This window comes from Rhopalosiphum padi, chromosome 4 (genome assembly GCF_020882245.1).
Source record: "Rhopalosiphum padi isolate XX-2018 chromosome 4, ASM2088224v1, whole genome shotgun sequence".
Classification (NCBI taxonomy): domain Eukaryota; kingdom Metazoa; phylum Arthropoda; class Insecta; order Hemiptera; family Aphididae; genus Rhopalosiphum; species Rhopalosiphum padi.
Window position 1 is genome coordinate 17,645,629 of NC_083600.1, and position 25,510 is coordinate 17,671,138.

General features: G+C 25.6%; 2 protein-coding genes across 4 annotated transcripts; one reads left to right on the forward strand and one right to left on the reverse strand.

The window, feature by feature from the left end:
* Positions 1 to 119: 119 nt before the first annotated feature.
* LOC132928917 (voltage-dependent calcium channel subunit alpha-2/delta-3) lies at positions 120 to 25,290 on the forward strand. 3 transcript variants are annotated; one of them, XM_060993865.1, is made up of 30 exons: positions 120 to 632; positions 3,182 to 3,263; positions 7,508 to 7,615; positions 7,752 to 7,965; positions 8,142 to 8,273; positions 9,063 to 9,331; positions 10,377 to 10,490; positions 10,570 to 10,774; positions 10,893 to 11,029; positions 11,088 to 11,228; positions 11,280 to 11,372; positions 13,310 to 13,366; positions 14,103 to 14,183; positions 14,255 to 14,329; positions 15,373 to 15,477; positions 17,142 to 17,213; positions 17,709 to 17,850; positions 17,917 to 17,971; positions 18,263 to 18,414; positions 18,618 to 18,665; positions 20,237 to 20,330; positions 21,811 to 21,843; positions 21,911 to 22,042; positions 22,115 to 22,227; positions 22,629 to 22,774; positions 22,850 to 23,116; positions 23,804 to 23,918; positions 23,994 to 24,189; positions 24,618 to 24,828; positions 25,038 to 25,290. In XM_060993865.1, exons 1-30 carry the CDS (start codon positions 532 to 534, stop codon positions 25,146 to 25,148), a joined length of 3,801 nt encoding a protein of 1,266 aa, XP_060849848.1. In that variant the 5' UTR covers positions 120 to 531; the 3' UTR covers positions 25,149 to 25,290. The 3 variants fall into 3 exon arrangements, with proteins under 3 accessions (XP_060849848.1, XP_060849849.1, XP_060849850.1); XM_060993866.1 differs by lacking the exon at positions 13,310 to 13,366; XM_060993867.1 differs by lacking the exons at positions 13,310 to 13,366; positions 21,811 to 21,843.
* LOC132928920 (uncharacterized) lies at positions 15,301 to 17,027 on the reverse strand. Its single transcript, XM_060993869.1, has 2 exons — positions 16,828 to 17,027; positions 15,301 to 16,087 (listed from the first exon to the last, which is right to left on the reverse strand). Exons 1-2 carry the CDS (start codon positions 16,840 to 16,842, stop codon positions 15,617 to 15,619), a joined length of 486 nt encoding a protein of 161 aa, XP_060849852.1. The 5' UTR covers positions 16,843 to 17,027; the 3' UTR covers positions 15,301 to 15,616.
* Positions 25,291 to 25,510: the final 220 nt, after the last annotated feature.

Sequence of the window (25,510 nt, forward strand, 5' to 3'; positions counted from 1 at the left end):
CATCGTACCCGGACAGACGTCGCGGCGGTGGACGCAGTAGCGTAAGCGACGTTGTCCGAATTCGAGTCGTATGCGACGCGGCAGCCGTGCGTTGTACCCATGCGCCACGCATTTCAGTCACCTCGGGGTCTCTGTATCGATCGGTCCGCGGCTGGTCGTCCAACAGTGCGATGCACAGTGTCATTAGTGTTCCAGTGGCAGCGGCCGGAGACGGATATCACGGTTTAATAAAAACAAACCCGATAACATATAATAATAATAATAATATACAATATCATATTATATAATTATTGCCATTTATATTATATGTATGTAACGCTCGCGATCGTCCGGTACAACAATATCATCGTTACTTTAATATCTACTTAAAATCTTCGTTCCTCTCAACAACTGGCAGTATAATTTAACATTTTTATCACTAATACTATTGTGATTTTATAAAGTAAAATTATATTATATACAACGTTGTACAGATTTCCGTGTTGTATATATCATTGTACCTATATCGTCATTATAAAGAGAGACGATAACATGAAATCCGCCAAAGTCTTGGTCGCCCTATTCCTATACGGGTGTTTCATGGTTCGAGAATGCGCTCAACACGACAATAACGAACCCGTCAAAACGGCTCTGTAAGTACCTTTATACCTAGGTAACGTATATATATATATATATATACATATCACAGGGAAATAAATAGATGATATATTTACATTATATTATGATACATTGTGATCGTTCGAAATCGGAAATAGATAATATATTAACTTACCCATCGTACACAGGCACAGAAATAAAAATATAAATATAAATAGAACCCTTATAATTTGAATATGTGATAGTATTTAATCGGAGGGGGTGACATTTTTCTCATCGTGGTGTAATCCAAATAATCATAATTCATAAGACTATCCGATAAAAAGGGGGCGATGTGTTGATTATAATATAAACTGTTCCTAGTAACTATACTTACATATTGTGCAATATATACTTATGGTGTTGACAAAATTGTTAGATGAGGGTAAATAATTGTGCCATAGCACAAATAAATATTTTAAAAAAAGTGTTCGTACTTTTACCTCTGTCCATGAGTATTAACGTTTTATTATTTTTATATTTTAAAACTTATAATATTTACTGTTCAAAATGTCAATACATTTTTTTAAATTTACGTTTGAAAAGGAATTAGTCAAGTCCCGAAGAGGAGAAGAAGACCATTGCCCCCTTCAATATTATTACCATCATTATTATTTCCATAGAGAAAAATGTTTGAAATAAGAATATTTTATTGTATATTTAATTTTATTTACGTGATGTTTGATCCAAGTATATAAAATCCCAATCAGAATTCTTTTAATACACAGTTATACTTATAAATAACATAATAATATATACTTCGCAAAATAATAAAATCAACAATAAGTACTTATAACCAATGTACTTATAAAACAATTTTAAGAATAAAGCGCTGTTAAAAATGTTGAGTTCTATTATTACTACAGTGCACGAATTGAAAAAAAATAAAGACGGGCGTTGGTTTTAATTTGTAAAACACCATTTCGTAACAGATAAATTTTAAGGTAAACAGCTAAGACAGCAGAAGATTTCGTCCACCATACCACCTACACACATAGTAAATTAACTAATTAATACAAAAACAGCAACGTTATAATATTTGAAACTAATTTTATTATTTATGAGTGGTATTACTGGAATTTACTTAACAGATATAAAATTATTAAAAAATAAATAAATATTGTTCTTTAATTTAAATTACACGAAGTCTTGTTTACATAATCTTCTTTAATCTACATCTTTTTAGGGCAATTTTCTTTCTCTGCTGTTCGTTTGGCTTCTTAACCCACGATTTAATCCATTTTGATATGTTTATTTTGTCAATTGGTAAACACTAGCAATGAAATATGTACGGATCCCGAAGAATTTCATTTAGGGGATATAATTTCATTTATTAAGCTAAAAGGACGTTAGCATTCCAAGGATGAAATTGCTATACACTTAATCGTAGTGGTTAATTATTTAAGATCTTCAACGTTTTCTTCTTTTGTGTCTTTGAATTAACGGAAACACCTTATAGAATTGGACTCATTAATTTTAAATTGTTAAAACAAGCGACGTATATAATATCATCCCCGTATTGTATATTGAAGTTTTTGGGTAAATTTTTAGGAACAAAATGTATTATCTTAATCAAACAACTTTGGTCATACTCTTCTTTAAACTTAGATGAAACATTAGAAGAATTTTACGACTGTGTAAAAAGATATAAATAATAAATATTCTGGTTTTAAGATTATTTAAAATACATCTAAAAAAATTGGCCAAATTTTTTTTTTGAATACTTAATGAACTGTTTTATTCTTTCAAAATACATTTCCTGAGAGGCTGAGACTAAAGTTATTTTCTTAAGTTTTAGTCTCTAAATTACAATCATACTATCAATAGCACGAATGATTTATTACATTATAGTATGAATTGAAGACAATACCTGTGGGAGGGGGGGGTTTGAACACCCCCCCATCATACGAATTTTTTTCATATTATATTATGTGATTGTAAAATAACATATAATATAATAAAATTAGAACACACTTTTTTAGCTTAAAACCCCTCCTGAATTTAATTTCCAGTTACGGCCTTGATTGATGACAAATTTAAATCTCTATGTTATAGCTGCAATAATAAATCAGACAACACATGTAACGCGTATCATGTAATATTCCTCGATTTAATATAAACTCATTGGACGCTAAAATTTTATATTAACCTGAATAATTTGATCTTCTTCTGTGTTTCTAGTATTATCCAAAAAAGATTCTAGCTTCTATCTTCTAAAGAATGTTTATGTAATAATAATTATTACTTTGTTAAAAATAAACTGAAACAAAATCAAATTACACTCTTCAAAAGTAAACATAACCAGGGGGGCGCTTACTTAATTAAATGACGGTAAACGCTGAAATCTACGAAAAAACAAAAGCGGACACCATCCACTTGACCCCCTCCAAAATCGAGCACTATTTTTTAGCTAAAGTTAAAATTATGATGACAATATATATATATACATATTTTATAAAGATAATGTATGTTAATTGTATAATGTATTTGTACCTCTTATTGTGTTCAAAACTCATTATTTTGTTTAAAAATAATTTATCCTCAGGCTGCAAACGTGGGCTGAAAAATTATATTTTGAATTGTGGAACTGCGGGGAATATATAACTAATCGAAAATCACTGCAAAGCGTAAGTATATTTATAATTACGAAACACATTATTATACACATTCCACATAAAATGCCAACTTTTATTTAATTGTTTTGATTGAATAGTGATCGTTTTAATGAGAAATAAATCTTATATAAATCTCTTTTTGGACCAAAAAATGGATCGAATTCGACGAAGTAATGAATACTTGACCTACGTATAAAAATAAATACCTAAAATACCTATCTAACTCAAATTATATTTAATCAAGGTTTATTTGACATTAATATGATCATTTCTTAATCAATATATTTTGATATTCATTGAACTTCATATATTTTTTTAAATATAATGTTAATTAAACCTTAATACTTATTAAATTTTAGCTTTACATCACAAATTCACAACTATGATAGATATATAGGTATTTATAATAATTGTCTGGTACAGCCAAAATATAAAAATTATAATGTGTAATATTATAATATTTTATAATATTTATGTTTGATAGTTTGATGTACCTATACATAAATCGTAATTTAACTAGAATAAAAATTTTAAATGTTTGTAATTAAATGTGAAATATATATGCCGAATGTGTAGTATTTGGAATTAGGTAAATAATTCGATTTTTGTTAGGTAAATTATAATCACTGTATTTATAATCATATATAATCCATATTATTTTATATTATACAAATGGTTTTGTAATTAAATAAATAAAAAAAAGGATTAAGGATTATGATTAGTAGTTAACTATATCTACATAAATTAGATTTTTGATAAATTATTTATTTCCTTTATTATCATCATTTTACAATAAAAAATATTTAAATATATTTTTACAATCTATTATAAAATTACTCAGAATATGTTGTTTCAGTAAACTTACTAAATTTAAAACTGCAGGTTTATTATTACCATATTTTAAAAATTCTAAAACTCTTGAATCCATGATATGAATATATTACAAGATTTCGTAATTAACTAAATTAAAAATTAGTAATTAAAAATATATCATTATATAGATAAAAACACATATTGTGCCTATACTTAATTCATATCACGCATTTCACATAACATTTTTAATATTATAAAATGGTTATATGAATAATTTAACTAAACTCATAATAAATTAAACTCAATAATGTATAAACATAAAATATTTTAATGTACAACATGCTTTAAATAGTTTAAACATCAGTCATCTTCACATACAAGGATTATTATTGAAAAAAATATAATTGTACACCACTTATATTATACTCAGACTAAATATTCCGGAAAGTATTTACATTAATCTGTAGCTGTGATTAAATTAATCACTAGATACGTATCATTGGTGGACATTTGGTTGAATATATAGGGGGCTTGACGCTTGATATTTTCACCCATTATCGAAATTAAGCAACCTTCAACCTTAAACTTACTGGCTATAAATGTTAACTTCGGACATGTATAGGTAATAATGGTAATATAATGATATTATAATGTAAATGTAAATAAATAAATTCAATAATATGTGAAATGGACAATAAATCATAATATTGATAATTGTCAAATATCAAATCCATATCAATATTCGTCTACAACAGTGGCGTATTTACGGGGGAGGGGGGATTTGGGGGATAAATCCCCCCATTTTTCTTTTTTTTACTTGATAGGTTTAATAATATCGTACATATATTACAGAAATACAGAATAAAATTCTTGAAAGCTACATTTTATTATAATATTAAAATTTTAAGAATTTGGAAATATTATGGTTGATACTTGATGGCCGTAGTCAATACACGACTTACTGCAAAATATGTATATGACTGAAAACAATTCATATTGTAAATTGTAAAATTTCGTCAATCGTCATTATTGTCAATAACGAGCCGGCTATTATTATGCTTTTAAGCGTTTGGTTGCTATTACAAAACATATTGCAAGGCAAAGGTATATATATATATATAAATAGACATTCTAAACAATAAGTTCTAATAATTAAATGATATATACAAATAATAAATAAACTTTAAACACTAAATACGAGTTATTATTTATTTTTATAATATTTAGCATTAGTTCATTTTTAATCCAGCATAATAATTCACTATTCATTATAATCACTGGCGTTAGTGCCAGTGCCGAAATTCTACTTAGGCAAACTAAGCAACTGCCTAGCGGTCTTTAGTCTTTACCTTCCTAGGGTCTAGGCCCCCGGCCAAGTAGCAAAAAAAGGGCCCTTTCTTAGTAGCTGTATTGAGACCCTGAGACCCTTAAGTTCGGAGCACTTGCTGGTGCATTATTTTTTACTGTTTTAATTTTTCGTCCTATACATATATGTATATTTGTATATTTATCAATAAGCACTAGATAATATTATTGTATTCTTATGACTTTCTCCATTTTATTAAAAAAATGACAATGAATAATAAATCTTCAAAACAAAAAAATACAATCTTATATATTTATGTGTAGGTACTTATTGATAATAAGTATATAAATTTTCAACATTTTTGAGAAACTGTAGTAATGGTAAGTGTACCCCCCCCCCGGTAGAGGAAATTATATGTTTGCTAACGTATATCCCCCCTTAGACAAAATCCTAAATACGCCACTGGTCTACAGCATTATTATATATTGATAATGCTGTAGATGAATTAAGTATTCTGAAGGGAAAGATAGAGGAAGCTTGAAGCTTTGACTTAAATTTTCCAATTATACCAATTTCCAATTATGTAACGAACATAAGTCACTTAAACTGACATATCGCTAAAATAAATAAATGACAACTTTAAATTATGTTAATTTTTTTATATTTTGGCAATGAAAGCTCCCCATAAAACACTTTTATAATAGATATGTAAAATTAATATCTACAAGAGAAATCATAAATGTTTTATAGACGGATATTATACAGTAGTACTTTGCAATAAAAATTATTATTAGTAGTTCATAAAAAACTTAATTTGAAAACATGTACCTGCCTAGCTTAGGTATTTAATTTATAGGATATTTCTTAAAATAGTATTTCTAGCCATAAAATATTATTTATTTATTTGATTAAACTTTATAACATTGCCACAATACATGTATTTTATGTTTTGGATACACGTTAATACCTACTTCCCGTAAAAAAAATCTTGTGGTAGGAGTAGGGAGTTTATCACAATTTATTCATTATATTTAAATCAAATATTTTTACACAAGTAGGTACACTTATAATTATACAGGTAATAATAATAATAATAAAACCACAGAAAAAATAAACCCAATGATACAATTACAATCATGATTATTTTTAATAGGTATCGGAATTTAGATAGCTAGACAAAAACCGTGTTTTTAATTTAAAAGTTAAAACGTATTCTCAACCTGTTAACAATGTTAATAATTATTAAAAAAAATTAACATATTACAAAATCGAATTCCCCACAAAAAAATATCTACAAAAATACATATCATATATATATTTTTAATATAATTAATTTTATTCCGGTGTTCTGGATAAATATCATTTGATTCATGAATCTACTTAATTCAAGTGCAAAGCTCTATAATTTAACAAACACCAGACAGATACAGTTTTTATATTACAAATTAAAATAATTATTTTTTAAATGATTTAAATACCTATTTAATATATTTTAAAATTATTAATATTACTCAAAAAATCCAACGTGTGTGCACATATGTGTATTCAAAGTATAAACAACATCTCACTAAACTTAATCAATAGACCCATAAAAAACTGGCCCACAGGTGGACAAGAGCAGCAGTGTTTCTTTTTTATTCCTAATCTATTAAGAAACTATCAGTATAATTGGTTAAAACTGTTAAACTATACATTACTTAATAATAAATAATAGGTAGGTACATAATTAAAACTAGTTGCGGAACTAAAGTTACATGCTTTAAAATAATAAGAAGGTACCTAGAGTACCTACGCCATTTTATTTAAATGGTACTGTTTCATAAATATAGATTAAATCAAATATATAATTCAACCAATATAGGTACCTAATATATGTAACTAATATATTATGTATAAATAAACTATAACCTATACATTATAGATACTCATTAGATTATGTTGGATAATAAAAAAGCATTATAACATATTTTAAAAATTAACCTTTTTGCCTAGAATTATTAGAACAATTTAATTTCTCAGCCAATTTGGTATTTTTTAAGAAAAATTATTTATTTATTTAAATAGTATATATACTATTTTATAATAAATTATTATTTAAATATCTTGTTGATTCATTTGTGATTATTTTTGTTTATAGAAATATAACAAAGAATCAAAGTTAGAAGCAAGGAATGGACAAATTTTGGTAGCAAACATTTCGAGTGTTATTAAATCAATGATGGATAAAAAACAACAATCCTTAAAAGTTAGTAAAAATTTATATTTTTTTGGTAACCAAGTTTTGTACATTAATTTTGTATGTATATACAATATACATTATACATACATAATATTATTAGCTATTTCGTATAAATAAATATGTATATAATATCATTTTATAGAGAATTTTAGAAAGCGTTGAACAAGTTGCAGTTTCAGCACACGACGATGAACCTCCTGGCAATGATTATAAGATTCGAAATGCAAAACCACAAAAAGCTACACCAAATACAAATATATTATTAGATGATCTAAAGGAAAATTCTCATTTTTACCATACGCCTGTAAATACTACATATAGTTCTGTACACATACCAACTTATGTTTATGACCGGGGTAAGACCATTAGACCAATGTGTATAAATACTAAACTATACTTTTAAATTATTTCTATACCTATACAATACATATTATGCATAACCGTGTTTGTGATTTACTATCCTATTATTTAAATATATTTTCGAGTAATTGATAATTAATAATTTGTAAATATTTAATACATTACAATTTAGCAACTGATGTAATTAAGGCTATCAAATGGTCAGAAAACCTGGATGCGACATTTAAAAAAAACTACGAAACTGATCCGAGATTATCATGGCAATATTTTGGTAGTACAACTGGGTTTATGCGACAATTTCCAGGTAAATATTCCAATATTGATAGTATTTACCAATATATTTGTATATTGGTATATCATTTTTTATTAAATATATATATCAATAATTTTAATTGTCAAAAATGTATACCGACTTTGCAAAAACTTTCGATCTGGCGAATTATGAAAGCATGGTGCTTTATTGAGTGTACTTGTTCGATCTGACTTTAGTGAGCTCTTTTCACCAATGTTTGGTTAATTAATTTCGAATAGAATAAAATGGGTAAACAAATCATAGTGTAGTATCTTTTCCTAGAAATTCGTTCGAAAATTGTATATGATCATCATAATCATGAATCATGATTCATGATAGTTCTTGTATTACACTATTTAAATTTTAGCTGTTAACCACTCACTAGTATGTAAAATAAAATTTGGATATACGAGATAATACAAAAAAATTAATACTATTTAGGCAACGTTAAATTTAGGAAATAGGCTGTTTGGAAGTTTTGATTCGTATTTCCAAAAATACTAGTACACATTTATTTGATTCAAACTATAGGTACATATCATAAAGTACCTAATGTGAAAATAAATACATTATCGAGGCGTCTTTAAATAAATTAAATGTATCAATAAAATTACATTATCTTTAAAAAATCTTAAAGCACCAATCAAGTATTTTGTATTTATTTTAATATTATCAAATCAGATACTTATAACAGTTTTAATAAATTTGTAACTAATAAATTAATCCTAGTTAAATAAATACTCAAATTTTTAAATTTCTTTTGTATTTATTACTAATGTATAGTTCGTTTATTATTTATAGCAATGGAATGGCCAGATAAACCAGATAAACCAGAAGATCTGTACGACTGTCGAATGCGACCTTGGTACGTAGAAGCAGCAGCCAGTCCAAAAGATATTCTTATATTAGTCGATAATTCTGGGTCAATGATGGGACAAAGTAAAATCATTGCCAGGCATGTGATAAATACATTATTGGATACATTATCAGTGAACGATTTCGTCAATGTTCTTGTATTTAGTAATGTAACGAATGAAGTGGTGCCGTGCTTCAAAGGTTTACTCGTACAAGTATGCATTAATTATTTAACTTTAAAAATAAAAAGAGTTTAAAGGATTTTATTTTCAACCAAAATTTTAAAGCTAAAATTAATTATTATTATTAAATATTGATTTTTTTAATAAATTATTAATTATTCTTATCCTATTTTTAATTTAAATTTTTTTTGAGAATACATTACTTTTTTTTCTTAAGAAGACGCCATACTCGCATGTGTTGTCTCTGTATTACTAACGTACATCATAACAAATTTGCATTCAGCTGAACACATTTTGTGATATTAACTTTAATATTAGAGTAAATTTACCTGTTATAAAATTTAAAGGTAAGAATATTATCTAAAAAATGACATAGGCTTTTATCAGTGGCGTATAAAGGAATTATTTTCACTATGGGCCAATTTATCACCAGCATGGCTGCAATGCTGCATATATAACTGGAACATTTTTTAGGTGGCCGGATGGTTTTAATTATGACATAAATAATACAAACAGAGGAATTTTAATTTATAAATACATATTTATTATTACATTATACATATAGTACATATAGTAAATTAAGCAAAATGAATAATAAAATATTTTGATTGAATCTGAAATTTCACTATGGGCCTAACCCTAGGGGGGCCCCCTCTATATACGCCACTGGCTTTTATTAATATTATAGTTTTAAAGTGATTTATGAGCATTTTAAAGTTGTAATATTTTACATAGCCATAATTCACTTAAAATAATAATATCAATAAAAGCTTATGCGGTGATCTAAATGATATTCTTACATTTAAATTTGATAATAGGTAAAGTTGCTCCAATATTAAAGTTAACTATGTAAAATGGATTCTGCTGAACGAAAATTTGTTGACGACAACACATGCGGGTGTAACGTTCTCTAAATGTTTAGTATTATAAAAAAAATTATTGCGAGATATTATAATATAAAGATAATTAGGCCTAATTAAATGTTGGCTAATTTATAATATAATTATTTAAAATTTGATTAAAAAAAAATTGTTAAATATTAAGAAATCTTAATTAGGATATTTTATTTCTTATTCAGGCCACACTTGCAAATATCAGAGAACTAAAATTGGGCGTTGAAAATATTGCCGATCCAAATAATATTTCAGATTTCAGCGAAGCATTAACCAAGGCGTTTGACACACTTGAAACGGTACTTAATATTCACAATAAATAAATACTTTAGTTTAGTTATTATTTTTATAAAATTAAAAATATAATTTAATTATCAGTACCGCGAACGAAATATGGGTGCTATGTGTAATCAAGCCATTATGTTGGTCACTGATGGTGTACCAGAAAACTTCTATGAATTATTTAAATCACATAATTGGAAGAATGGTACTATGGGTATGCCAGTAAGAGTATTTACATATCTAATTAGTCGAGAACTGCCTGAAATAAGAGATATGCAATGGATGGCTTGTGCAAATCATGGTAAATATTTTATAATCAAAAATATTGAATTTAATTAATACAAATTTGTGTTAGGTAGATATTACATTTAAAACCTTAAACAAATAGATAATAAGAACGACAAAATTTTTTAATTTAGGTTATTTTGTTCATTTAAGTACGGTAGAAGAAGTTCGAGAGCAAGTGGTACATTATTTACCGGTAATGGCTAGGCCCTTGGTGTTGCACCAATCCCATCATCCGGTTATTTGGACGCCGTTATACGCTGATGTTACTGTAATCATAGTTTATCATTAAGTAGTTCGAAAATAAATTAATTGATAATTTTTTTTAGGATCCAAAAATGACTGATTATTTGTGGGAACAAGAAGAATGTCAACAACAGTATGACGATACGATGAGTTATAAAAAAACAAAAGACCAATTTTTCTATCCAATAAATATAGCAAAACGAGAACAAGATCGAAAAAGAAAAGTACATACTTAAATACATTTTTAAACTAAATTATATTTAATATTTTTTTAGGAATTAGATCAAAATGTAAACGTGAATAGACAAAAAAAACACAATTTAATAACGTCCCTTGCGATGCCAGCATTCGACAAAAAAACTGAAATGGTAAGTTTATGAAAAATAATTTTTGAAGTCACATTAACATGCAACAATCATCAATTTATTTCATTTTGTTTATAAATTCATTTTAGAAGGATTAAAGCTGTACATTGTTTTGGAATACTTTCAAAATAATATTTTGTATTTCAATGCAACGTTGAATTATTGATCTTACACAATTTAAATTATTTGAATACATATCACATTAAAATATTAAATACATTATACATCATATACATAAATATATGCATATTCACCATGCCGTAGTCAGACGGAGACTGAAAGTGTGTGTTCCCTTCTCTTCTGAACTTTTTTCGTAGGTAATTGTAGACATATAATGTTCCATATCAATAAAATCAACTATAATTTTTTTAATAATTACCAATATATTATGAAAGAAATCTGGTTTACATCGTCAAATAAATTATTTAAAACAATTTTATTAAATCTTTGTTTTATTTTTAACTATCAATACATTCTAGAAATATAACAATTTTGGTCTCGTTTCAATGAATTGTTAGGAATAAGTGTGTTAATTTCGAATTGTTTTTTCCTAATAATTTATATAGAATTTTAATTTATTTTTACAAAGAAATCTTTAGGGTTTAAGTTTAAAATTGCAATTTTAAAAAATTAGTTATAATTAGCTCTTTATTATAATAACTTAGAAAGTAAGTATGGTAAGAAAAATATTATTTTTATGAAATGCAGTTTCTCTTAAAAAAAGTTCTGACTACGGCACATCATAAAGTGTCACATTGTCATAGTAAACTGCATTACTTAAGTAATTAACTAGATTAAAATTGCATAGTCTTTGGATACTATCTATAACACAATATTTTTAGATTCTATAGTTTATAAGCACCATAAACAGTAAGCACTGAGGTCTGAGAAAAATAATTTGTATAAATATTAAATTTTTTTTTAACATATAGATAAAATATTAATACCTAAAAAACAAAATATATATCTATTCTGTGCCTAAAATACTTAATTAGGGTGTATATTTTATGTTTTCTAAGAATTTATGGGACAAGCACTTTATGAGATCTTGACTATTTTTCACTGTTTAATATTATTTTTATCCACGAAATGTTAAATATTATTTATAGGTTGGTATATAATCCATGGCTTTTGAATGACGAGAGTATTATATTCCTCACCACTCATCACTATGGATATTATTATACCTATTTCTACGTTCTAACTCTATTTTTATATTTTATAAAAGTGTTTGTCGTTCTCTCTTTTTAATTATAAAAATCGACATTTTTATTAAATTATTAAATTATTAGGTATCATATTTAGAACGCTAATGTCTAATGATAATTGTCAATTATCGCCTATCGATAATTAATCAAATGACTTACCTGCAACGGCTGCAACGCTTTATCGATTGCCGGCTGTTGGTAGAACACGTCATACTGTATTGGTGTCGAGTCTTAATATAATTGTTGATTAACAAATGTGCCAGGCTTTTGATGTTAACATTACAAATAAATAAAAATATATAAGTACTTGTATTAAGTTAAATACAAATATTAGGTTTTTACTATTATAATTTTTTTATCTACCATTAATTTAATTATTATTCTCAATTTTTCAATTATTAAGTATAATAATTTTAATTTTAATACCTATATAATATTAAATGTAATATACCTATACATCATTTTTTATACAATATTAATTTAATAGAATATGACCTTGAATTTTAGTAAAATGTATGAGTTTCAAAGTCTACAAGTTATGTGACACTTACTCTCCCCCCTCCCCCCCCCCCCAAAAAAAATAAATAAATAAAAAACTATAAATATATTATTGTATGCAATATGCGTATTTTTGACAAATACTATAAAACCGATAGATTGTTAAACAAATATTTAATATATATTTTTTTAAATAGCTCATACTAAACATGTTTAATAATTATTTCCCAACAGAATATCACAATAAGAAGGCTAATAAATGATAACTACTGGGTTTGGGAAACAAAAGAGGTATTTAAAAATTCAGCAGGTAGTCTTCCATAATTTTTTTGGTCATCCTTAGAAAAATCTTAATATTTTTATAGTATTCATATTTTATTATAATAGTACTTTAATATCTTTTTATTGTGAAACTTATATTCTTCTACCAGTCAATTCTGTATACTATCAACTATATTATATATTGTATTATTAGTAATTAAAATTAAGTGTCAAACATTGGTGCCTAACGCATTGGATAGATTAAATGTAACAATTTAGAAAGCCTAGAAACCTAAGTTTAGAATTAATATTTTCTTAGATAGAATTTCTAAATAATGGTGATCGATAGGGACCTAATACGTTTTAATTATATTTATTTAGGTTCCTAGTTAGAAATAATAGTTAGAACTAATATTTGGTTTCAAATAGATACTTGGCCTGATTGAAACCCAATTCAATTTTGAAAGGGCGTTTTATATATTTTAGTCAAAGACTAGCGCGTAGAGAATCAATAGTAATTAGAATTTTAAGTACATTGTAGATATAAATAAGAACGTTAAATTGATTTAATTTAAACAAAATAGAGTAGACAAATCTAATTTTATGTCGTTACTTGTTAGTATTATTTAATTTGTTTTGTTGAAAACTATAACTAGCTGGTGTGCGGTTTTTAAAAGGGTTACTTTGAATGTCGCACATTTTTATTTAAAAAAATTATTTTTATTAACATGTTTACATGTCATAAGTAAAAAGTTTATGTTTGCAGACAAAAGTGGCCCATTTACTTGGTGTTGTTGGAACTGATGTTCCCGAAGCTGATTTACGAGAAGCAATGTCACCTCACATAGTTAGTAAAATATGTCTTATTGGTTTTATAATATTAATAATATCTATATTGTATTTAACCGTGGTTTTCAGTTGGGTGTCAATAACTATGCATTTATCGTTACTAACAACGGTTTTATTGTCACACATCCAGATCTCAGACCAGTTGTAAGTAAATCATAATCTCTTGAAGAAAATATAAAATGTTTCTCTTTATATGTATATATTATTAGATATATATTAAATTATTAAAGCACATAATATGTAGTTATTAAAAATAGGAATTTGTGTTAACAAAAAGAAAAAGAAAAAGATAGAGTAAAAGAAAAAATATAATGATTCCATTCAGATGTTAAATGAACGATGGCGATATAATATGACAATGGAAAAGCAGACTACTTCTCTAACAATTCTAAACACATCTTTATTTTAAAACACATGCATAATGAAATAATATATAAAAAAATATTTACCACTTGACACTTATTTTATTAATTATATTTCTCCGTAATCATTTTTCATTAGATTAATTGTTTAATTGTATAAATTTGTTACCGTTAAAAAAATGTCCTGACTGAGTTAATATTAAAGTTTACTGTTGAAATTTTACAGTGAAATTATATCAATTCTGTTGATTATTTATCGACTTCGTTGGTTATAGACATAAACTACGCATAGCACACTAATTAGCTATCGATTTCTAATATGATATATTCCCTGCGATAGCACCAAAAAAAGCAATACAATTTTTCGTTAAAAGTTGAATTTTGATTATCTTATTTAATTACGTAGTGGAAAATTATAATTACGTATTTTCAATTTTAATTTTAATACAAAAATCGCCAATAAGCCTTTAAATTATTCTAAATCCTTATTAACTTTTTGATGATGGGTTTTTCTTTACTTATAAATACGTGTTTTAATAAATAAAAACTAACACATCAAAAAACCTTACTGTCTAAAACTTTATATTATATAGATTGTGTAATATCTCTAAAAGATTCTTATGAAATCTCGATTATTTTTATAACACAATCTTTTATTCACTATATTTACCAAATATCTGATATGAGTTATTAATTTTGATATATAAATGTATAGTTTATTGTATAACTATTATAAAATATAAATACATTAAGTTAATTAAATAAAATATATTTATAAGATAAGATATAAACCAAATTCGTTTTTACAAAAATGAATATTTTTAGTTTGGTGATATTTTGAAGCCAAATTACAATAGCATCGATGTAACTGAAGTGGAACTTGTTGAATCTGACAATAACGCAAGGGATTTTGATCGAAGTATACTCACGGTTAGTACACAAATTGAAAAATAAACATTACATAATAATAAATTAATGATTAATAATTATACGATTTTATAACCATAATTTATTTATTTTTTTTTTTTTTAATGTATACCACTAATCACTATAATATAATTATTAATTACTATCCAAAGAAAGGATAGCCCTGGTATCCTGGGTATGTATACGGAAAGTATCTGGGGTAATATGTGTTCATCATTGGAAACGGATATACCATTAAGGGACTTTGGTAGTATGATTGGTCGGCATTCATGCTGTTCGTCACGTCGGAACTAGCCGTCATTAAAACATCTACAGGCACTTGACGAGTCTTGGGTTTCCGATCAGTTCTTAAATTATCTTGTTCGACCACAGTTTCATTTTGCTGGACGGCGGAGGAAGTGATGTTTTTTTCAAATTTCGTTGTTTTATTCTGTGGTGAAATAACTTTGCGTTCATCGGTAATCGCTGGATTGCCTGTCTCGAGAAGAGCTGTTGTTTCATTCTGTGGTAAAAGAATTTTTTCGATGATACTATCTGAACTCCCGGACTTATGGGTGACATTTATGATTTTGCAATCGAAAAGAGAAAAAGTAGCTACAGCTATAAAAACCACCTAAACATTTACAAAAAAAAAATAATAATAATAATTAGTATACCTAAGAATATAAAAGTTGTTATTAATAAATAATAATAGTCTTTATTTATAATTGATTAGGTTTTAACTCAAATTAGTTATTACAAATAACTGTTTTCAGTGTTTTCACCCAGTTTATAATATTGCTTTAGTAGTACCCTAAGATGTTTCAAATAAAATCATAATCATAAGCAATTAAATGTCACTAATTAATAAACAACATGAAATTTTAAAAATATATGGCTGTATATTAACATATTAAATATCTAAATTGTACTTGTAAGCCTTACTAATCGTTGAAATTTAATCTTTTAACCAATATTTTTTATAAACTAAAATTTAAGTATTATATAATTAAATTCCAAACAAGGCCAGGATACTTTAATTATTATACTAAACTCTTTTCTGTAATTGTTTGTCGAATTTTTCTGAAATATGTTGCGTATAATCGTTAGATTTTTATTATAACGAAATATAATTTGTAAATTTATATTTATTTTTTTTAAATAAAAGATTTATGTGGCTATTTTCAGTGCCACATGTACACCATGTACGACCCATGCAGTGTTAAACAATTTAAAAAAAGTGTTAATAATATATCGTATTAAAAAATTAAAATAGTTTAGATGATTTTTTTCAACATTTTGTTGTGTATAAAATATATTATATATATCTTCTATTATTTAAAAAAAATATATTTATCAATAATATTTACTTACAAAGCCCCGCATCATTGTTAAATTCTTAGTGGTTATTTCGAATAGGTGCGTAAAATAATATAAATGACGAATCAAACATAAATGGAGTCTTCTGAAATTATTACCGCCTTATATAATATTAGGATGTCGGAAATATTTCCAGTTCATCAAAATCACGGTCATTGGGATTATAAACGAATGCCCATTGAACTATAGCTTAACTAATCAATTTGATATTTTCCGCTAAGATAAATATTTTATTTAAAACCATATAAATCGCTTTGTGTTCTGCATGCACCCAAAACTAAATGTTTTGTCTTTTGTATATTTTACAGCTTCGTGATTATATCATCAATCAAACAACTGGCGATCGAGAAATTACTGTGAAATATCATTACGACAATATAGTAAATTATTTATATTTATTAAAAAAATAAATAATAAATCAAATTTTATATTAAAATTGCTTATTCATATAACTTTTTGTTAAGAAAATATAATTTATTTTTATGTTAACAATTTGGTTCTCTAATTTACATATTAAATGTATGTATCATATGAGTTTTATTTAAAGTTTAATTGAGATTAAATTTAAAATAACATAATAATATAAACATGGCATATTCATAACTAATAATACTTATAGATACTAATGGATAATTAAAAAATAATAATAATGAAAAATTATATATTTATTTTTATTATTATATTTTTTTCTTAACATGATAAACAATTGTTATCATAAAAACAAAAGTTTTTATAAAAGTTCATAACAAAGTTATGAAACAATTAATACATCTAATGCATATAAAAATAAGCAAATAAATAAACTAAATGTAATCTGTAGAATTAATAATTAACTGATTTAAACTAATAATACATGTATTATTTATGTTTAAAAGAGACGTGCAACAACAGCAGAGAGACATTATTATTATTCGATTGTTGAAGGAACTCCGTTTACAGTTGTGGTTGCTTTACAAGAAAAGCACTTCGGATACAGAGTAAAAATACCAGAAAGATTTCAAAATCTTAATACAACAAGTAATTTTAAATAAAAATAAACTAGTTTATGAAATTTAATTTAATAATGTATTACATACCATATAGGAACATCCCTTTTGGACTTTTTCAAAGATGACGAGTGGAGAATTCATCCAGATTGGTAAATACTAAATTGTATCAGTTTAAAAATGACTTTATACATTATTTTAATAAATTCTATTCAATAATTATTTGCTAAGAAAAATTAACAGCGTATTTAAGCTATTTTTTTTTTTATTAAATTATTTAAATTAATAATTTATTTTTTCTATTATTTTATTGTTAATTTTTTTTACTATACATATTAATTTAAAATTTTCTAATTAAAAATTATTAAACTAAAAATATTTATTTATTGATACAATGATACAATTAGTTCATACGCGAAATGCGTATTATTATTTGTTTTCAGGCTTTATTGTCGATATGCATACGATGATGGTGACAATACATCATTTAAAACCCCAGAAGATGAACTTAAGCATTTTTTAAAGAGAATCAGTAAAACTGATAATACTTGGAATAAATGGCCTCCTCCAAGATTTTACAGTGAATCATACGATTGTAAGTATATCAACATCTTGCTTCTAATAACCTGCTTCCTATAGCTACCTATAGCTACCTATAGCTACCTTATATCTTTAAAAAGTAACATAACATCTGTACACACTAATAAAAATACCTTTAAATATAATATGTATTAGCTTTATAAATAATGATATATATTCTTATCGAGCTGTAGGATTAGTAATTATTTGTTTTCACAGCAAACGGGTCAATATTGCCCGAAGAAAAATTCGATTGCAAATGTTATTGTGAGTTTAGTGTTAATATTTTTGCATGATCAAGCTTGATCGCAGTGTTTTGTGCAAGTTACAAATTGTGGAATATAACATTTATTTTATTTTTTCATCAGTTTATTTGATTGTGATAACTCTGAACACGCAAACCAAAAAAATGTTTCACCGCTGGTCCTATATATTCGTAAATTCAAAGATAAATTAAAAAAAAAACAAATATTTTAATATTTTCAATAAATATTTAGTAGGTATAATTTATTTTTTGAGTAATATTATGAAATACTGAAATGTTTTTACGAGATAGTTAGGCAATATTAAAAACAATGTTATATTTCTTAAATTCTGAGCGGAGCAATAAAAGTGTTTGTTTTATATTAACTCATGTTTTTTTATACTAATTTTTATTTTCTGTTTCTGTCTTTCATCACTTTGTTAAGCTGTTTCACTGCTTCAAATTTTAATAACGAATTGGATTTAATTGGTATTTTTGGGAATTAAAAGTTAATTTAAAGTACTTTTAGAAATAATAAAAAAAAAAAATTATAGATAGTTGTATTAGATAAGTATACCTAATAGCTAATAACTAATAGGCATCTAATATGTTTTACTTATGTCAATTATTAGTTGTAGTTAACAAAATATCCATAATCATTATAATTCTAGTAATCAAAAAATAATAATAAAAAACAATTCAGTTAATTACTTTATTTTCAAATATTTAGTAACTCATAGCAAAATATATGAACTATTATTTTTTTGTTATTATATCACTAGATTATAATATCTTCTGTTTTATTCCTTTTTTTTTATTTAGTATTGAATATATATTAATAAAAAATGTAAGTATTTTTAATGACTATATAGCGAATATATTTATGTATTATATTCTTAATTTCCATTTGGACATGAAGTCACAAGATTGATAATTTTAATAGTAGGTATAGCGTATATACTTTATAATACATATATATTTAGGTACCACTTAATTTACGAAAAAAATCAATTTTTACAATTAATAACAACCAGATAATAAAAAAAATATTTATAAATAATATAAAATATATCGTCTATATAAAGTAATTATTATCATACATACTTATTTTTTTTATTTACCGTGCTTAAATCATATTATTTCATGATTATATTTTGTTCATGAATAGTATAACTTCAATTTGTTTAGTTACTTTATTCTATAACTTTATCTATATCATGTTTGCATCCAATAAAATTGCACTCCGGCAACCTTTTTCCAAATGTTAATAAATTATAATTTTTTTCCTCGATTTTTTATGAATTATACAAACGTGTACATGTTGGTTATGATACATCGCACCTTGATTTGAAAAATTTACACGATTTTTTTATTGAGTTAGTATTTGTGCTCCACTATACTTTAGCTTTAAAATTGTTCGCTTGCAATATAATAACAAACATAAACCAAATATAAAGGTTTAAAACTCGTAAATGAAGTATAAAAATTAAAGAATTTAAAAATTAAAATTATCCAAGCATGGCTTACAATAAATAACAACAAATTATGATATATAAACTTGTAGTAACAATTACTTAAGGTTTATTGTTTTCAGGTGACAAAGAACTTATGCTTAGTTTGATATACGACGCTAACATGACTAAAGGTATTTTTACAGAAGCTAAAAATGACACAGAAAAGAAAAAAAAGTAAGTTGTTTTATAGGCTTGATTAGTTTTTTTTTGATTTTAAAATTCACTAATTAAACTGCACAATATATATAGTTAATACAATTCAAAATTATAAACAATTTTTCAATTTTTGTGCAATAACATTTTTTTTTTTAATTTCTTATTTTAGAATAGACAATTAATTAAAACTTGCTATTTAATGAATAATGTTTATTTATACGCATATTTTGATATTTATCCATATTATTATATGTCACATCCCCTTGATGAAATTATCCATTTCATGAAAATGTATCTAGTTCATAAAATGGAAACCTTTTTTTCCACTTGGTGAAATAATTAAAAATTTTATGAAGTGGATAACTTTTCATGAAATGGATACTAAAATATCATATTGTGTAATTTTTTTCATCAAATGGCCATCCACTTGAAAAAAAAAATAAAATAAAATAATTATACTGCTTTGATGAATAAATATGCAATTCCTAGATCAGATGTGGAAACTTACATAACAATATGCGACACCTAGCTGTAACTGTAAAAAATGTGCTCATCGTAAGTTGGGGTGGTTCAACATCAACCCATTGTAACAAAAGATTTTAATTGACTTGATTGATTTTCAGTCAGTTCGAGTCAGTTCGAGTTCCTGATGGGACATTTAAATTAATATTAAATTATCAGGACCATAATACTTAATTCGTTTGTTTACGCCAAAGTAAACACGCTACTGAATTAGCATATCTATTAGTTATTACTTTCAATTTTTCTAATATTTGGAGGTTAGAGCCCCTAAAATTAACCTACAATACAATTATAAATGTCTGGTCGTAAAGCAGTTTTAATATATCAGATTAAATAAGATAACGACTGTCGTAAAGTAGTAGTAAGAACAAATAAAATTACAATGAATAATGATTGTGTATTATATTTTGTCTCACCAAATCTTAAAATTTTTTTAAACAAATTCATATATTTAATATAATATAATTAAAATATGATATTAATAATAATAATATAATAACATAAATATTGTGATATATGGTATATATATTATTACAACCAATGGCACATGACAGTATAATATTATATTTTGTTTCACCTAGCGGATGACCATTTGTGAAAACAATTATACGATATTAAATTTTAGTATCCCTTTCGTGAAAAGATATCCACTTCATGAAATTTTTAATTTGTTTTTTTTTTTAAAAAAAAACTGTTTCCATTTCATGAACTAGATAACTTTTCTTGAAATTAACAATTCCATCAAGTAGATGCGATATATACATATAATATCTATATTTTTCATTGATTTGATTTTATCAAAACATATGAAACTAACCAAAGATTTAATATCTAAAAAAAATGTTATAATATTATGAGCTTATTTATTAGTTTGAGTAAAATTAAAATCACATTACATGCACTATCCACGCGCTTTTATATATATTCACTTTGATATTTTTCACGTTACACATCGCACTATTTTGTCTTAATGAAGTCCAGCAGCGGTCTTGATGAGTTTGTTACCGAGGTAAAGTACCTGTATAAGTCAGTTGAACTTATTTAACTAAAATCTATTGTTATTGATGTGTTTTTAGAACCGAATTTGAAAAGAGATTTGGAGTGACATTGGCTTTTGTTGCTACCCATAGTGGTCTCACCCGATGGATGGATTATGAAGATAAACCCAAGACTCCATACAATCCAGATAACCACGAAAACCAACAACCGTAAAATTAAAAAAGCTTACTTTCATACAATAAATTGTCATTTATTATAAATACGTTTTACATCATTTATAGGCATTTCATTGAAGAAAACGTTTACTCTATCGAAGAAGTTTGGTACAGAAGGGCGGTCGAGTATAACATGGTAAACGATGAAAGCTATGTATATTCTGTACCGTTTGAAAATGGTAAGCAATTCATTTTTATAGTTGCATATTAAACATTTTAATTAATAAATTGGTACCTAGTGTTCTTTAACAAACTTTATAGTAGAAGTAGAAATCTATGTTTGCGTCTTTACTCTTTAATACAAATATGCGTTTTCACATAACCGTAATAAACTACAAAAAGTATCCCATCAAAATATTTATGATTTGTTTAATAATTGTTTTCAAATATTTTGCTTACGATGAATTAAAATTACATATAGTTATGCCTTCTGTGTTTATTAACTACTAGAAATCAATTAAATTTACTTGTTTGAAATTTGAATAAACAAAAATAAAATACATTAAACAAATAATAAGTTAAATGTTTTAGTCGTTTTTACCAGTTATTTTTTTTTTTTAAATAATGTTGTATTTTTTAGAAAACATTAAATCAACATTGGTAACAGCAAGTCAAGCGGTTTTCGTTACGAGTAAAGAAAATAAAAAGAAAGGTGCTGCTGCAGTTGTCGGTTATCAATTCAGACACTCAGCTCTTCAAGAATTGTTTTTAAACATTACAAGACAGGTGGATTTTATATTTTATATATTTTAACTATTATAGATAATTTGAATAAAGACTATTTTTTTATAACAATTATAGTGTTACTCAGAAACTGGTTGTACATCGTCAAAGGATACTTGTCAGTCCTTAGAACGAGATTGTTACATACTTGATAACAATGGTTATATTATTGCATCAGAAAATCCAATGGATACTGGAAAATTTTTTGGAAAAGTCAAAGGTCCAATTATGAATATGATGGTAGAAGAAAAAATTTACAAAAAAATCACAATTTTTGACTATCAAGGAGTATGTTTTAAGCGAGAAAATGAAGATGATTCAAATAGTTCGTCATTCTTGTATACTGTAAGTATTAAGTATTTAATTAATTGTCAAATTTCGAAAATCATCCACTTTTCCAAGATTGCTTAATTATTTTTCTTTGCCTATTTGTTTTTGGCTAAACTTTCTGTCGATAAAAGAATTTCTTAGTTTTTTTTCACCTCTCCTTTGAAATGATAAGGATGTCTTGGACATCATGCATTTTAACATTAACATCGTGTCATCGTTAACGATAGTTTCTCTATCTAAATTTCTTCTAATATTTTTTGCTTAATTTAGTCATTTATATATTCTGTATATACTTGTGTAATTATTTAACTACAATACATAACGATAAATAACACATAAAAATCAAAATATTATTAATTAAATATTCATCAATATGTTTTTACATCGAGGCATTTCAGATAGACTATTTAGCTACACCGCTGTTGTGTGTCCATTTCCCGGTGTATCAGACTATGTGGACAATAAACGCATTTTTTAAAATATTTATTTATCTATTTGTGATTTAGTGATTTAGATTTTCAAATATACTCGTACTAAATTCTAATTTTCAACTCTCGAATGCTTCCCCGACTACTACTATATATTAATATTGTAAACCAACTACCAATTATTCTTAATACTACCACTTCTTTTTCTTGTATAATATATTATACTAATATTCGACTTATAATAAATTTAATGAATACATTTTTTTTCCAATAGCCGATACATCATTTAAAACAATTAATTGGATGGCTAATAGGGCGTGTATTATGGTTGGCTGCTCATTCAAATTTTCAATGGATGGTATCTCAGGCTCAAGCCATTTTCGAAGACAGTTAGTATAGTTATTTTTATGTATTAATAATTTTTATTTTCATTCACCTAATGATAATGTAATTATTGTATTTAGTCCCAGACTACCAAGAAGATGAAGAAAGTAACTACAGTACAGATACTTTCTCCAGTTTTAAGATTGAAGGCGAAAAAGCATTAAAATATGTTAAAATTAATCGAACTCGACCGAAATCTTGTGATCGTGTCGTCGATTTATTTACGTTAACTTCGAAAATTCCAGAAAAGATTGAACGTAAATCTATGTGTGCCAGGTAATATACCAAATACATTATTTATCTACAGTTGAAAATATCTTATATTTGCTTTGAAGTTTTTATCAACATTTTTCCTCATTTCCCCTCTCTTATTAGCACGCCACTGATTTATCTAATGCGTGTATTGCACGTATACATTAAACACGACGTATTAACTTCGCAACAAATGTATTATACCGTAGCCGTTCAGTTTAAAGGCACTAATATAATATGTAACATTTTTTACTGTATAAAAGATAATATTTTTAAATTGTTTTTTTTATACCTGTATACTATGAGAGAGTAACGTTACCATAATACCATTTATATAAAAACACTTATGTTTAAACACATGTCTTAACTCTTAAATATCTACTCCTGCATGATAGGGTACGCCTATATAATACCTACCTATATAGACGTATTATATAATATATTCTTAACAGGCCTTATGAATTGCGAAAAATAATGAACACCAACCTTATCTTACTGGTCGTCAATGGACGTTGTCCAGAAACATCTAAATCCGAAAATTTTGATACCTTGCCACAAGAAGTTATGTATGACGAGTTCAATAATTCGTTGGGCTGTCACAAAGCGTTTTATAGTTTACCACGGCGTAGACCTAAAACAGCTTGCATTAGGACACATCCAGACGTAAGTATATACCTACGGGCTACGACTGTCATCACAAGTCATATTAAACAAAAATATGTACTTATTTAAGATTCACCCTTTTATGTATTAGTAATATTAGTAAAAACTGAGTTTTTAAAATAAATAACACGAATAAAAGTTTTTATTTAACTGTTTAAAAAACTGTAATGAAACAGTTCAACTTAATTTTAAATGTATTTTTTTTTTAGGAGCATGAAATTTATGACAAAATGTGTGGCAGCAGTACAATGATTACAATTACACCAATAACTTTGTCAATAATTTTTTTTTCTACGTTTAATTTGATAAGGTTTTTATAATTTTTTAATTCTAAATCAAAAATTTAAATTCTCTTACTTATGTATTTATCAAAAATATTGTTCATGAAGTTATCTTCAATGTTAAATATTTTGTCTATTGCGTCTATTACAGTATAATATACGTTAAATCTTGATATTACAATTGCATGATATTATTACTTACATTAATTAATGCAATATTTTAATGATGTAAGTAGGTATTGAATGTTGTATTTTCTACTTATGATAATGATAAACATAATAATATTATCTACCCAATACTCCATTAGTCTCCGATTCTCCATGTTGATTGGTAAATGTAGATTTAATAAATTTTATATCTACGTAGGTAGCATAATAATATTGTGATCACAATTTGTCAT

Coding starts and splice junctions, on each gene's coding strand:
- LOC132928917 (XM_060993865.1), top strand. CDS start 532: ATGAAATCCGCCAAAGTCTTGGTCGCCCTATTCCTATACGGGTGTTTC. Junction 10,775..10,892: donor GATGGCTTGTGCAAATCATG/GTAAATATTTTA, acceptor TTTTTAATTTAG/GTTATTTTGTTCATTTAAGT. Junction 11,030..11,087: donor CGTTATACGCTGATGTTACT/GTAATCATAGTT, acceptor AATTTTTTTTAG/GATCCAAAAATGACTGATTA.